The sequence below is a fragment of the Olea europaea genome, chromosome 14 (genome assembly GCF_002742605.1).
Source record: "Olea europaea var. sylvestris chromosome 14, O_europaea_v1, whole genome shotgun sequence".
In the NCBI taxonomy this organism is placed as follows: domain Eukaryota; kingdom Viridiplantae; phylum Streptophyta; class Magnoliopsida; order Lamiales; family Oleaceae; genus Olea; species Olea europaea.
In genome coordinates this window covers 9,727,801-9,742,557 of record NC_036250.1, presented here as the reverse complement: position 1 = coordinate 9,742,557, position 14,757 = coordinate 9,727,801, and the positions used below count along the sequence as shown (strand labels likewise).

Below are 14,757 nucleotides of genomic sequence, written 5' to 3'. Positions count from 1 at the left end.
TAACCTTTCTCACAATGCTCCAGGAGCAGGATGGCGAAGAACCGTTAAGGTTGGGGTTCAATTGTTTTTTTTTTCTTTAGTTGACAAGGGGGCCATTTTTGTTAAACAGTTAAACATCCATTTTTGTCATTTTCTGTTTGAATCGGCTCACGTCAATTAAGATTCTTCTACATGTACTATATTATAAATATTTAATAAACGACTAGAGTCCATAAAGCTTTAAGGAGCTCCAAGACAGTCTTTCCTCTCCAGCGATTACATGGAAAAAAACACTTTGCATAGAAAAATCTGTCATCTTCTATTCTTCCTGTGCATCTTCTCTGCTGTACTCAATCACACTATAGCACGAGAAAATAATAAAAGCAGCAATTGTCAAGTGGATCATCCTCATAGAATTCGCAGGATAGGGAGTGTGATTGATCAAAGTTCTCGCGTTGGCAAGGAGCAAAAAATTGCCATTCAAATGGCTGTCAATGACTTTAATCAGTTGTCGAATTGTTCAAAGCTGGCTTTGCACATTAAAGATTTACATGGAAAGTCAGCTCGAGCAGCTTCCACCGGTAAAGTTTCTGCTCACCATGTTTTAATGATTTGTTGAGGTTTCTTGATTCTTGAAATTTATTATTCTGTCCGTTTCCAGTTAATAGATAAGTCGAGCTAGTATTTATTGTTTTATTTCTATTAACTTTCTGAGAAAGCTAAAACCTTTACGAGGTTTCAGGAAATAATTAATAACTTTTTGGAAATTTTCTAGGAGGAATAGTGATGGGACCACAAAACTTGTGAATTATAATGAATTGATTTTGAATATGTGGTAGAAATAAAGCTTGACTTTGATTGGGTTTAATTTGCTAAAAATATTTCCCAAAATATTATCCAATAAAAATGTCCTAGTTACAAATCCCATTTGAAGTTGCAGCAGTTGAGCTTATCAAGCTAAAAAAAGTACAAGGGATTGTAGCAGCATTGACATTGGAAGAAGCAACTCTAGTCACAAAATTTGAAGAAGTCGCCAACACCCCCATAATCACAATTGGCTCAGCAGCCATTTCTCCATCACTACTTCTTCCTCAACCACCATCCGTTTTTCAGCTGAATACTGATATTGGCACTCGAATGCAGTGCGCTGCTGCAATAATTGCGCAATTTAGATTGCAAAAAGTCACGGTCATATATGAACAAAGCAATAGCTTCTATGCGGATTCCAGACTCACAAAACAACTTTCTGCCTCACTGAAACCGTATAATTATGATGTCGAACTCGATCTTGTATTTCCTTCCTTATTTTCTCTCCCTGAACCTGGGGCCTTCATTGAAGGAGAGCTGAATAAACTCAGAAGCAAAAGCAGTGGGATTTTTGTACTTGTGCAGTCTTCATTGGAGTTTGCTACAGTTCTTTTTGAGAAGGCCAAAAAAGTGGGAATCATGGAAAAAGGTTATGTTTGGATTGTGTACGATGATATTGTTAACCTAATTGAATCTATGGAGCAGTCTGTCATCCAAAACATGAAAGGGATCATTGGAATTAAGACGAATGATGAGGAAAAAGGCAAGCCTTTCCAGGACTTCAGTGTCAAGTTTCGAAGAAAGTTCAGATCAACATATCCTGAAGAAGAACATCCATATCCAAGCATGTATGCTCTTCGAGCATATGATGCTACATGGGCCATTGCAAAAGCTATGGAACATTCTAAAGGGAAAATAAACTCAAGTGGACTGATAAATCATCTCTCTTCAAGTGATTTTGAAGGTCTTAGTGGAAAAATCAGCTTCAAGAATGGAAAATTAATGCAAACAAGTACCTTTCAGATCATTAGTGTGACTGGGAAAATTTATACAGAAATAGCATTGTCGTCACCAGAGCTTGGCTTCTCAATGGATCTTGGAGATCAGGAGAGAAAGGGGACTAGAAGAAATACTAATATGCCTAAGGAATTGGATTTAGTTCACTGGCCAAGAGGTGTGCAAACAGTTCCCAAGGAAAGGAAAGTGAAAATTGGAGTTCCTGTACGGGCTGCTGTCCAAGAGTTTGTCAGCATCATGTATGATGAAGAAAAGAAGATAACATACTTCGGAGGATTTTCAGTTGAAGTTTTTAAAGCCGCAGTTAATCTACTTCGATATCCTTTTCCTTATGATTTTGTTCCATGTAATGGCACTTACGATGAGATGTTGATTGCAGTTTATAATAAAGTAAGGGTTCTTAAACCTTTTCGCTTTGCTTGATGATAAATTTCACCTAAGTTCTTTCTTACTAGGTCCTTCAACCATATAACTCCATTTTTTTTTCTTTAATTAGAGATTGGATGCAGTAGTTGCAGACATGACTATACTGGACGATAGATATGATTATGCTGATTTTTCACAGCCTTATATGGACTGTGAAATTGTTATGGTGGTACCTGCAAAAAAGGATTTGAGAAGTTCAATATTCATTGTTGTGACCGCCTTCGAATGGAAATTGTGGGTGGTGATGGCAGCATTAAGCTTGTCCACTGGAGCCATTATCTTTTTAAATGAGCACGCGAATGACAATCCAGAGTTTGGAGGTTCTTTTCCTCAGATAATTGGTTCTATGCTTTGGTTTTCTGTCACTCTTCTCTCATTTGCGCAAAGTAAGTCTCAACTTAAAATCAAAAAATTGATATTTGAATGAGAAAATCTTCTTTCTTTTTGTTAAAGATACGGAATATGAAAATATTGTCTAGAATAATCTTTTATTATATTTTTTCAATTATATAGTATTATTTTCCTTATTTGTTACTTGTGTAATTATGATAAGCCCCCAATTAAGCATACCTATTCTAGAAGAATAGGGAAGAGGGGGGAGGGGCAGTAACAAATAACAAATTCTGTTAGGAGTAAAGAGTGAGGAGGCAATTCGGTTAGTAGTAGTCTATAAATAGAAAAAGGGTTGGGGAGAGAGAGGCATGCAAAAAGGATATTTCAGTAAGGGTGGTTGTCATACGACCTCTAACGGTCATCTTTAATTTGGTTCTGTTTTCTTTCTTGCTGTAATTGGAACGTTCTCCATTAATACAAGTCTCTTTTCACAGTCGATTTCCTTGTTTTTTTCCATTAAAATCTACAGCACTCTAGGGTGGTATTTATCAATTTGGTATCAGAGCAGTACAACCATGACGTTGACAGATCGCGTGGGTGAACTAGAACAAAGGGTGGAGAACCATTATCAGGAACTTCAGGCAGGATTGGGTTCACTTCAATCAGAATTCAGATTAATGCATGCGGGGATGATAGAAAGGTTCGAAGTGCTCATGCGGAAATGGGACACTTAGGAGAAGGAACGAAAGGAGAAGGGAATAACCAGTGAGAAGTCACCAACATTGTCTGTCGAGTCTGGGTTAACACAATCGCGACCCAGCAGTAACCAATTCGTTGGGGGAAGTGCTGGTAGTGAATGGAGGGGGGAGCCACGCATACGGCGATTGGAGATGCCAGTATTTGAAGGGAACGATCCAGACGGATGGGTGTTCAGGGTGGAAATATACTTCAGCGTCAATCGACTCTCTGAGGAGGAGAAGCTGGAAGCCGCGGCGGTGTGTTTCGACGGCGAGGCATTGGCCTGGTTCCAGTGGGAAGAGCGGCGGAGACCGGTGAAAACGTGGGAAGATCTGAAGGCACAATTGCTCAGGCGATTTCGACCCTCACAGGAGGGATCCTTATGTGCCCAGTTCTTGTCTCTCCGGCAAACTACGACGGTAAGGGAGTATCGCCGGCGATTTGAAACTCTAGCCTCGCCATTATTGGGAATCTCAGAGGAGGTGATGGAATGCAGCTTTCTTAATGGACTCAGGGCGGAAATCAGGGCCGAAGTTCAATTACTGAGACCTTTGGGCCTAGAGCAGATTATGGAGGTGGCCCAAATGGTTGAGGACCGGAACCTAATTACCCACCAAGGCCCCGGTCCAACGAAGCCCAAAAGTATTCCATATCAGAGCCCCAACCCGCCCCAAGGCACACTCAAGCAAAATAGAAACACGATCCCAGTAAATATACTTCCACAGCGCCCTAATTTTGTCCCCAAAAATCCAGCAGCCTTCAAACGCCTTTCAGATTCAGAGATCCAAATTAAGAGGGAGAAGGGTTTGTGTTTTAAGTGTGATGAACGGTTCACAGTCGGGCACCGGTGCAGGAATAAAGAGTTACAAGTCCTGCTGACTCGCGAGTTTGAAGGAAGCGATGAACAAACGGAAACTGGGCAGAACGGCAAACTCGACGCCGGCGACGTCGAGGCTGATGGGGACCTGGGTTTCGCCGAAACTGACGCCATGGGCCCGGGACAGCCAGTGGAGTTGTCAATAAATTCGGTGGTGGGCCTCACAGCGCCGGGCACCATGAAATTGAGGGGAAGGCTTGGACAGCGGGAGGTGGTAGTACTGGTGGACAGTGGGGCATCGCATAATTTTATTTCAGCTGAAATGGTTCAACAGCTGGGGTTGCCGCTGTCGGGCACGGCAGGATACAGAGTGATCATGGGAACCGGCATGACAGTAAAAGGGGAAGGCATTTGTCGAAGGGTGTCCTTGAAACTACCAGGGCTATTGATAGAGGAAGATTTCTTACCCCTAGAGTTGGGCAGCTCTGATATTATTCTGGGGATGCAGTGGCTTCAGAAGTTGGGAAGGACGCAGGTGGATTGGAAGAGTCTAACCATGTCTTTCGACGTGGCTGGGACGAAAATAACATTGCAGGGGGATCCCAGCCTCAGCAGGACTCCCGTGTCACTGAAAACGATGTGGAAGGCCTTTAAGGAACAGGGAGAAGGACTTTTGCTGGAATTGGGAACCATTACCATCGGCTCAAAATTTACTCAGCCGCAACCAGCAGCAAGTATTACCGAAATGTTGGAGGAATTTCAACTGGTCTTCAAGGATGTCATCCAGCTGCCTCCTAAGAGATCTCAAGATCATGCAATCATCTTGAAACCTGGTGCTGCGCCGGTGAATGTGAGGCCTTATCGATACCCGCATTTCCAGAAGAATGAAATCGAACAGCTGGTGCAGGAAATGTTGGCAGCAGGAGTTATACAGCGAAGCACAAGTCCGTTTTCAAGTCCTGTGCTTTTGGTCAGGAAGAAAGATGGAAGTTGGAGATTTTGCGTGGATTACCGAGCATTAAACAAAGCTACTGTCCCCGACAAATTTCCCATTCCGGGTATTGATGAGCTGCTGGATGAGTTGAATGGGGCGACGGTGTTCTCAAAGATTGACCTTAAGTCCGGATACCATCAAATCCGAGTAAGAGCAGAGGATATTCCGAAAACTGCTTTTCGGACCCATGAAGGCCATTATGAATTTCTCGTCATGCCTTTTGGTTTGATGAATGCACCAGCCACTTTTCAATCCTTGATGAATTCCATCTTCAGAGAGCTGCTCAGGAAGTGTGTGTTGGTCTTCTTCGATGACATCCTAGTCTATAGCCGAACCGAGGTGGAGCACAGGGGTCACCTACGTATGGTTCTACAGATCCTAGTGGAAAATCAGCTTTATGCGAACAAAAAGAAGTGTTTATTTGGGCAGAAAGAGATAGAGTATCTGGGGCATATTATTTCAGGGAAAGGAGTAGCGGCGGATGAGTCTAAAGTAGCGGCAATGAAAGCATGGCCGCGGCCAAAAAACTTGAAGGAATTAAGAGGCTTCCTAGGGTTGACAGGGTACTACTGACGCTTTGTCGAAACCTATGGTAAGATAGCATGGCCATTAACTTAGCAATTGAAGAAGGATAATTTTGGGTGGAATGAGGCGGCAGAAGCAGCATTTACAAAATTAAAGCAGGCAATGGTGAGGGTTCCGGTGCTAGCTCTTCCCGATTTTTCACAGCCTTTCGTGATTGAGACGGATGCATCTGGACAAGGAGTAGGGGCTGTCCTGATGCAAAATCAGAAACCCATTGCTTATTTTAGTCAAGTCCTTCCACCGAGGAGCCAGAATAAATCAATATATGAAAAGGAACTAATGGCAATTGTGTTGGCTGTACAGAAGTGGAGGCATTATTTGCTGGGAAGACAATTTGTAGTCCGGACAGACCAGAAGAGTCTCAAATTCCTTCTTGAACAGCGCTTAGTAAACGTAGAATATCAAAAATGGCTCACGAAGTTGTTGGGGTTTGACATGGCTATAGAATACAAGGCCGGGCTGGAGAACAGGGCAGCAGATGCGCTGTCAAGAAAAGGAGCAGCCACGACCTTGATGACCCTTAGCATTTCTTGTGGCCTGCAGATGGAGGAAGTGACAAAGGCTGCAGAAGAAGATCTGATGTTGAGCCGCATTATAACTTCTATAAAGGCTGATCCGTCGTCTTATCCAGGTTATACCTACATTCAAGGAGTTTTGTTATACAAAGACAGAATCACTTTACCTCGGGAATCATCACTTATCTTAGTGGTTCTACAAGATGAACATGACAGTAAGATTGGGGGACATGGGGGTTTCCTTAAAACCTTCAAAAGGGTGGCAGCAACTTTCCATTGGATTGGGATGAAAAAAGACATAAGAGCATATGTGGCCGCATGTGAAGTTTGCCAACAGCATAAGTACTCCACCTTGGCTCCTGCCGGGCTGTTGCAGCCTCTTCCTATACCAGAGAAAATATGGGAAGACGTGTCTATGGATTTCATAGAAGGCCTACCAAAGTCGGAAGGGTTTGATTCAATCTTGGTAGTAGTTGATCGCTTGAGCAAGTATGCACACTTCATTGGTCTCAAACACCCATACACAGCACCATCTGTGGCAACTGCCTTTGTAAAGGAAGTGGTTCGGCTTCATGGGATTCCTCACTCAATCATTTCCGACCGAGACAAGGTATTCTTGAGCAAGTTTTGGTGTGAGCTGACTAAACTCAGACATAGCTCAGCCTATCATTCCCAAACGGATGGACAGACGGAAGTGGTAAATAGAGGGGTGGAAACATATTTACGTTGCTTTTCTTCAGTCCGACCAAAGGAGTGGCATCACTTCTTACCTTGGGCGGAGTATTCTTACAATACCTCATTCCATGTGGGAGCACAACGTACCCCTTTTCACATAGTGTATGGAAGAGACCCTCCACCTCTGCTGCGTTTTGAGAAAGGGTCAACTATAGTATCATCCTTGGACCAACAGTTAGCCGAAAGGGATAAACTTTTGGAGGAGCTCATAGTACATTTACATCGTGCCCAGCAGCAGATGAAAATCACGGCTGACAAGAGTAGGAGGGCACTGGAATTTTCGGTTGGAGACAAGGTGTACTTGAAAATGCGCCCCTATCGTCGCAAGACTCTGGCTCACCGTGTCAACAAAAAACTTGCCCCCCGTTATTATGGACCGTTTACAGTTATAAATAAGGTGGGAAAGGTTGCTTATCGTTTGAAATTACCACCTGAGACACAAATTCATCCGGTGTTTCATGTTTCACAACTAAAAAAGGCCATGGGGCAACATCAGCTGGCATCTCCCTTACCTCACAACTTGGGGGCTGACTGGGAATTGCTAGTGGAACCAGAAACTGTGATTGGCGTAAGGCCAGTAAAAGAAGGCTTGGAAGTGTTGATTCAGTGGAAAGGATTATCACCACTGAAAGCAACCTGGGAACCTCACAGTCTCATTGCTCATCAATTTCCTACCTTCCACCTTGAGGACAAGGTGGCTGATTTGGGGAGGGGGGGGGGGGAATTGATAAGCCCCCAATTAAGCATACCTATTCTAGAAGAATAGGGAAGAGGGGGGAGGGGCAGTAACAAATAACAAATTCTGTTAGGAATAAAGAGTGAGGAGTCAATTCGGTTAGTAGTAGTCTATAAATAGAAAAAGGGTTGGGGAGAGAGAGGCATGCAAAAAGGATATTTCAGTAAGGTTGGTTGTCATACGACCTCTAACGGTCATCTTTAATTTGGTTTTGTTTTCTTTCTTGCTGTAATTGGAACGTTCTCCATTAATACAAGTCTCTTTTCACAGTCGATTTCCTTGTTTTTTTCCATTAAAATCTACAGCACTCTAGGGTGGTATTTATCAAATTATTGCATAATTTTTCCTTTTAGAGTTATTAGTAACCCTATAAATAAGGCCCCCGTTTGGCCCCATTCTTATCTCATTCTTTTTTTTTCTTTCTCTTATTTTCAACCACACAATTTTCTATAAAATAATATTACACACAAATCAAAAAAATTTCATTCTTTTTCAACCACACATTTTTCGAAAAAACATTATTCTATCCATTAAAATTAGCTAAGAATGGGGGGCCAAACGGGGGCAAGGTCTTCTATTTTGTAATATAGACAGCAAGAGTTTATTATATAAAATTTATACTTTTCTTAACACTTTTAATAAGATTGCTAAACTTGCTCGTGCAGGGGAATCTATCAAAAATAATCTGTCACGATTTGTTCTCACAGTATGGTTATTTGTGATTATGATTGTGACAGCATCTTATACTGCTGTCCTAAGTTCTATGATGACAGTGCCGAGGCTCCAACCATCAATAGTAGAGGTTGATTATCTTCAGAAAACTAATGCAATTGTTGGATGCAATGAGGAGGGTTTCATCCCAAGATATTTGACGGATACTTTGAAATTCAAGGAAGAGAACCTCAAGAAAATTGGTTCTCTGAGTGACTACAAGGAAGCTTTCGAAAAGAAGCAAATTGCGGCAGCCTTCTTTATCAGTCCACACGCCAAACTTTTCCTTGCAAATAATAGCAAACGATTTGTCATTGCAAAACCAAGCCTTCAAGTTGGCGGTCTTGCTTATGTAAGATGCAAATCCAAGTTAAATTAAGTTGCACTCTCAAGGTGGAGTTGTAAACCAGACCAATACAGCCTAATTTTGAGATGACCAAGCACTGCTCGTGCCACATGCCTTATTTACAAATTTTGACACCACCACTCCTTGGAGTTGTTCTTTTTAACCTTGATTTTTACTTGCAAAGTTTTGTGGGCTTACATTATTCAGTGTTATTAAATCCAGATCCATTTTGGTTTTCTTGTAGGTATTCCCAAAGGGTTCTAGTTTAAATGCTGATATATCGAGAGCAATTCTAAATATGAAACAAAGAGGGGAGATAAATCACCTGGAAGAGCGTTTCCTTTTCTTCTCAGATAGCTCCTCATCAGATCAACACATGGATGACCTAAGTTTATACCTTTCACATTTTTCGGGTCCGCTAATTGTATCAAGTGTGACTACTGCAATTGTATTCTTGATCATAGTTGTTCGTGTAATTCGTAAACGATGGTCGATTCATGACTCTATACAATCTTCGCTGATGTATAGAAGGATTTCAAGATGGGCGGCATTTCTTTTAGTTGAATGCCATGCAAGATTTTACCCAGGATACTTTGGGGCATCCATTATTCAGAGACAGAATAATTTAACCAATATTGTCAGCGAAAAGTGAGGCCTGGAGTGCTAACTAGGCCATCTATCCATATTTAATTTGTACACTCATTTTTCCCATTTATTTATTGTATAGAAAGTTTTCAATGATCAAGAAATTAATGAGCTGCATATGAATAAATCTAAAGGCTTTTTTGTACGGATCATCCTCCCTCCCAGGCTTCATAGTTCCCACTTCCCACATGCATTAATTTCCTGAATCAATCAAAATGATGTTGCGTTTCTTATAGCATAATTTGGTCCTTGTTAGATAAACGACTTCATAGAATACAAACTATCGTATATCATCGATATTTACTTATTTGCATGAGTTTTACTTACCTTGTGACATGACATGTCTCGTGTAACACTAGCTAGATTTAGACCTGCCATTAATATTCATTGTGTTCTATAATTAATTATCACAATGTAATAAAATATTTGACATTACTTTTACTAAAATATGGAATTAACTGTCTTGACATAAAAACAAAAAATTCACCAATCACAATATCATAAATAAATAGAGGACCACCAGCCCATCTGGTGACGTCCTCGGAGGTAAGATGCTTTTGCAGTATGTCTCAAAATTTTGATTTGTTTTGCCTATTTGTTTATTTTCCCTTGTAAAAGTCTTGCTTCTTTCATCGATGTACAACTCATATAAAGAATAACAACTAAGTTATCGACAGAGGGTGCCTTAGTAATCCAAGCTTCTGGTTTGATTAGTTATTTTCCTTCTTTAGATATATCTTTTGTAAGGTGTGAATCAAATAGTGTCGCTCAGCCCCAGCAAAACTCGTTAATTCAAGTTTGACTATTAGGATAGTCCCCAAGTTTGATTATTGATTTTATAAATCATGATTGTTCTAATAATATGTTGATGCTTTTACTTCAAAATTAGAAAATCTAATTAATTGCTATATTTTAGATATTTTCTCCATATTTGTCTCGCCTTTTCTTGATTATACACTTGAGAGTGTCGTATTGATTTAATTTGTCTGTTAACATAAATGGTACAGTATTCACCAACAATAGAAATAGAAGTCTAAGTCAAAGCTCGTTTGTCACTATGCAATCAATTATCTCATTTTTTTTTCTATTTGTCACTATGCAATCAATTATCTCATTTTTTTTTCTATTTCTATTTTATGTTATTAAATTGCTACACTAAATGGTCAATGATACAATTCAGGAGAAATTTTATACAGAAAAGAAAGAAAATATGGAAGATATTGAACCTATGGTAAACATAAAAGGAGATAATTCCCATTAGACAGTGGCTGAAGCTCCATGGAAAATTCAAAATCTGCTTTCATCTACCTATTACATTTTGCATCGTTTAAGGTAATCTATTAACCTATAGCTACAAAAACAAGTTACCAAGAAGAACAATTTTCAAGCTATCTCCTACTTGGAAAATTGTGTTTGATCCAGACACAACTTTTCCAAATTAGTACATTTTTCATTTTACAGAAAGAAACCAAACAAAAAATGAAACTTAACTGCACCAAGCCAAATATTTTATTTCGTCTAATAATACTCCTTCTATATCTAGTAGCATATGTTCGTCGCATGTTTATAAACGATTTATAAAAATTAAAGATTCATCAACCCATTACCCCTTCTCTCTGTAAATCTAGTTAAAAAGTAAGCCAATCGAATCTGGAACATGAATTTCGAAGGCAGCAGGGTATGCTGCTCCATATTCGTATAAAACATCTATAGGAGTAGGACAATTGAAATGTTGGAAAAAAAAAAACTGAGTTATGGGCCGACTTTGGAACGAGTTTTGAGTGGGACCCAGTTGTTCAATTTGGAAGATGAAAGTTGATTTGTGTTCTCCTCCGTGAGTGCATCGAAATCATATGCTTACTTGCCAAAGATGATGCTCGGGTGAATGAGAAATTGAGGTTCAAAGTGTGCTACTCAAAAGGGAGTTTATGTAGGAAAAATGAATTTGTCCCACATAGGAAAAAGATGAAAAACTCCAAAAGTCATTGTCATTAATGGTAACCTAGTCTATAAATAGTGACTCATTTTCCTCATTTCAATACACCAAAGCAAAAACTTTCAAGTTTAGAATACACAAGAAATTCATTTGCATAGAGTTCTGTCTTTTCTGCATTTCTGTCTTTGTGGTTGTGTAGTTCAGGCACTAGTTCAGTTCGCCGGAGTGGTTTCTGCGATGCTTGGAAGCTACTGGTTTTAACGTTGTATCTTGGGAAACGGATGCTCGTTTTAAACCTCAAGCATGGACGGTGAGGGGGCAAATCTGTTTTAAGGAAACTGTGTGTAACACAGGCCTCGGTTTGAAATTTCATTTCCTGCAATTTCAATTATTCGTTCTGTTAGTTATTGCAGTAAATTCAATAGTTGATTTGTTGTTTATTCTGTTATTATCCAATTAGTTGTACGACTGTAACTTGGTGTTATATATCATCTTACCGGACAAAAAACATATACGGTATTGAAATCGAGAATACCGGATTCCTCATCTTTCATAAACCGACCGAACTGGTGAAATTTGGGATTTTCCCTACATGAAAAACACACAAGAATCTAAAACCCGAAAAAGAGAAAAGATTTAAAGTATATTTACTGATAAATAAAAGAAACATATACATAATCTGCACTACGATGCATACACGTGAATATTCAATCAAACTCATGATGGTTAAACCATATTGAGTTTGCCCACAAGTTGTTGAAATTGAGTAGTTGTGTAGGATTTGGTAAAAAATTAGCAAGCTGCATAGCAAAGGAGATGTACAGAAGAGAGATGGCCCCTGACAAGAATTAATGACGCACAAAGTGATCATCAATCTCAATATGCTTACCATAGAGTTTGGCTCCCTTAACAAATTTCGAGCAAAATGTTATTTTGAAATCCGTTTTTGCAATTTGTCAAGGAAAACATTGCGGAATTAGACTTAAAATATTGCTTGAAAAATTCTAGTATTTTTTTTCTTTTTCTACTTATTCATTAGATATTTTAATTGTTTTATTTATTAATAATTTATCAATAAGCAAACTTGTCTATCTTTCCTCTACCTTATTTGATGATTTCGATCAACTTCCACATACATAGAACTCAAAAATAGGGGTTGTTGACCCCGAAAATTGGTCCTTCCATGCGGCCAACTGAAAGCTACTCCACGTGTTCCTCCCTGCGCACAATCAGCGAATAGTAAGGCGCACACGGCAGGAACCAGCGGGGGTGGTGACGGCCGTATACACTCCGACGGTCAAGTCAGGTTTAAGTTATCAGAACAGTACCCAGGGGCTATGCAAATCAATGATGAAGGGGGAGGAGAAAATATATAAACTTGCTATGGAGTGCTATGTAGTAAGAGTTTCATTACCTTTGTCTCTTGCCAAACCTTGGGTATTTATAGGTGGTATGAACCGTTGGATGTGGGACGCGTGTATACATCTGACGGTATGAAGCGTCCGCTCATAGGCGTCAATCAGCCGCGTTTGTAGAGTGGGCGGACAGTTTGTTTCTTCTGAGTTGAATTGACATAAAGTTGATAAGTCACATCAACTAGTCTCATGGAGACGTCAAATCAATTTAAACCTTAGGTGCAGGAAGGATCTTGGCACAAATCTCAAATTGGTGGCGGATCTTCTAACCGGGGTCCACTTGACCTCGACCTCGAAGGCGAGATGCTTTGGCAGGTTAGTAATAGGAATTGCCATATCACTTCGGAGACACTTCGGAAGGGTCATTTTTAGGTCGGAATATGTGATGCTGCGAGTCCGAGGCGTGTAAGATCGGAACGTAACAGTGGTCCCCCAAGTCCGGGGATGAATATTTATATCATGCGTGGACTTGCTTTCCTGACCGGACTGCAAGTCACGAGAGTTTTGGGGGTTGATCTGTTGCAGCAATCGAGGTTATGATAACAGGCAGACGTGCCAAAGTTTCGTTATTGTGCGTAATGTACGAGGCGATCAACCAGCATGGAACTTCAGGTAAGGTGCGTCGAAGCTTCGTGAATATGGTGCGCTGACCCCACAGACCGACGCGTTGGGAGATGGCTGAAATTTTGTAAAGCATGGGAGGTAACGCATCGTCCGAGGTGATAACCCAAAAGGGCCTTCACGTCAGGTGCGTCCAAGCTTTGTAAAGTTGGAGGAGGAGCTCATCTACCACCGGCGCGCTGACCCAAAAGGCCGACGAGTTGAGAGATGGCTGAAACTTTGTAAAGCATGGGAGGTAATGCAACGTCTGAGGTGATGACCCAAAAGGGCCTTCGCGTCAGGTGCGTCCAAGCTTTGTAAAGTTGGAGGAGGAGCTCATCTGCCACCGGTGTGCTGACCCAAAAGGCCGACGTGTTGGGAGATGGCTGAAACTTTGTAAAGCATGGGAGGTAACGCAACGTCCGAGGCGATGACCCAAAAGGGCCTTCGTGTCAGGTGCGTCCAAGCTTTGTAAAGTTGGAGGAGGAGCTTGATCCGAAGCGATTCAAACGTCAAATGATTTGACAACTGTTGCGTGTTTTCAAGGTGACAGTTGGGTGCCATGCCTATTCTCCTAAAAGGCTACCGTGGCTACTAATTATTATTGACGACTGGTTGCAATCGAGGTGACGCGTTTCAAGCAAGCGTGAAAGTCACAGCGACATCTTAGGCGTAGATCAAATCTGGCGTTTCATTTCAATGGCCTAGATTGAAGATGCGATGAACGACTTAGATTGATTGCATTTGAATTCAACGGTGGAGATTGGATTTGTTTTTCTATAAAAGGAGGACTCTGAGGTTTTCTCAGGCTTTCTACCCTTGCGAAACTAACATTATATTTTGCTCTCGAGTTATTGGCAATTTTCGGTGTTTTGTAAGCAATTCCGGTGAGAAAACTAGACTTCCGGCAACCTTACACCATTTCCGGCTAGGAAAACCTCCAACCCTGTAAGTTTCGGTACCTATTTAGGCTTTTAAATTTTAAAAGAATGGCCTCAGAGAAGAGTTCTAGTTCGGGAAAGGGTTTAGAAATGGTGAGGGTGGACGAGCCCATTGTGGCGACCTCCTCAGAAATAGCCGAGGCAATAATTGGGGGGGGGGGATATATGGAAACGACCGGATAATCCACCAGATACCTCTGTGCATTGGGGGGCGTCGGACTACCCATCAAAATTAAGAGAGGGCGACTTGGGGAGACTTAGGATAGAGTATAGGATCCCTGATAGCATAGATTTGATACTCCCCGGGCCGGAAGAAAGAGCCTGCTATCCTAGGCCGGGCTGTGTGGCCATTAGTGAGGCGATCCTTAGGGCCGGACTTAAGCTGCCCGTTCACCCATTCTTTAGGATGGTGCTTAGGTCCTATGGGCTAGCCCCGACGCAGCTCAATTCGAACTCCTGGAGCCAGATGTTGGGCTCCTGG

General features: G+C 41.1%; 1 protein-coding gene across 3 annotated transcripts; it reads left to right on the top strand.

Moving 5' to 3' along the window:
* Positions 1–228: 228 nt before the first annotated feature.
* On the top strand, positions 229–9,537 carry LOC111409088 (glutamate receptor 2.7-like). Of its 3 annotated transcripts, none has more exons than XM_023039008.1 (5): positions 229–560; positions 923–2,193; positions 2,300–2,615; positions 8,348–8,745; positions 8,984–9,537. In XM_023039008.1, the coding sequence occupies exons 1-5, from the start codon at positions 260–262 to the stop codon at positions 9,389–9,391; spliced, it is 2,694 nt and encodes an 897-aa protein (XP_022894776.1). In that variant the 5' UTR covers positions 229–259; the 3' UTR covers positions 9,392–9,537. The 3 variants fall into 3 exon arrangements, with proteins under 3 accessions (XP_022894776.1, XP_022894775.1, XP_022894774.1); XM_023039007.1 differs by having other exon boundaries at positions 920–2,193; XM_023039006.1 differs by having other exon boundaries at positions 914–2,193.
* The last annotated feature ends 5,220 nt before the right edge of the window (positions 9,538–14,757 follow it).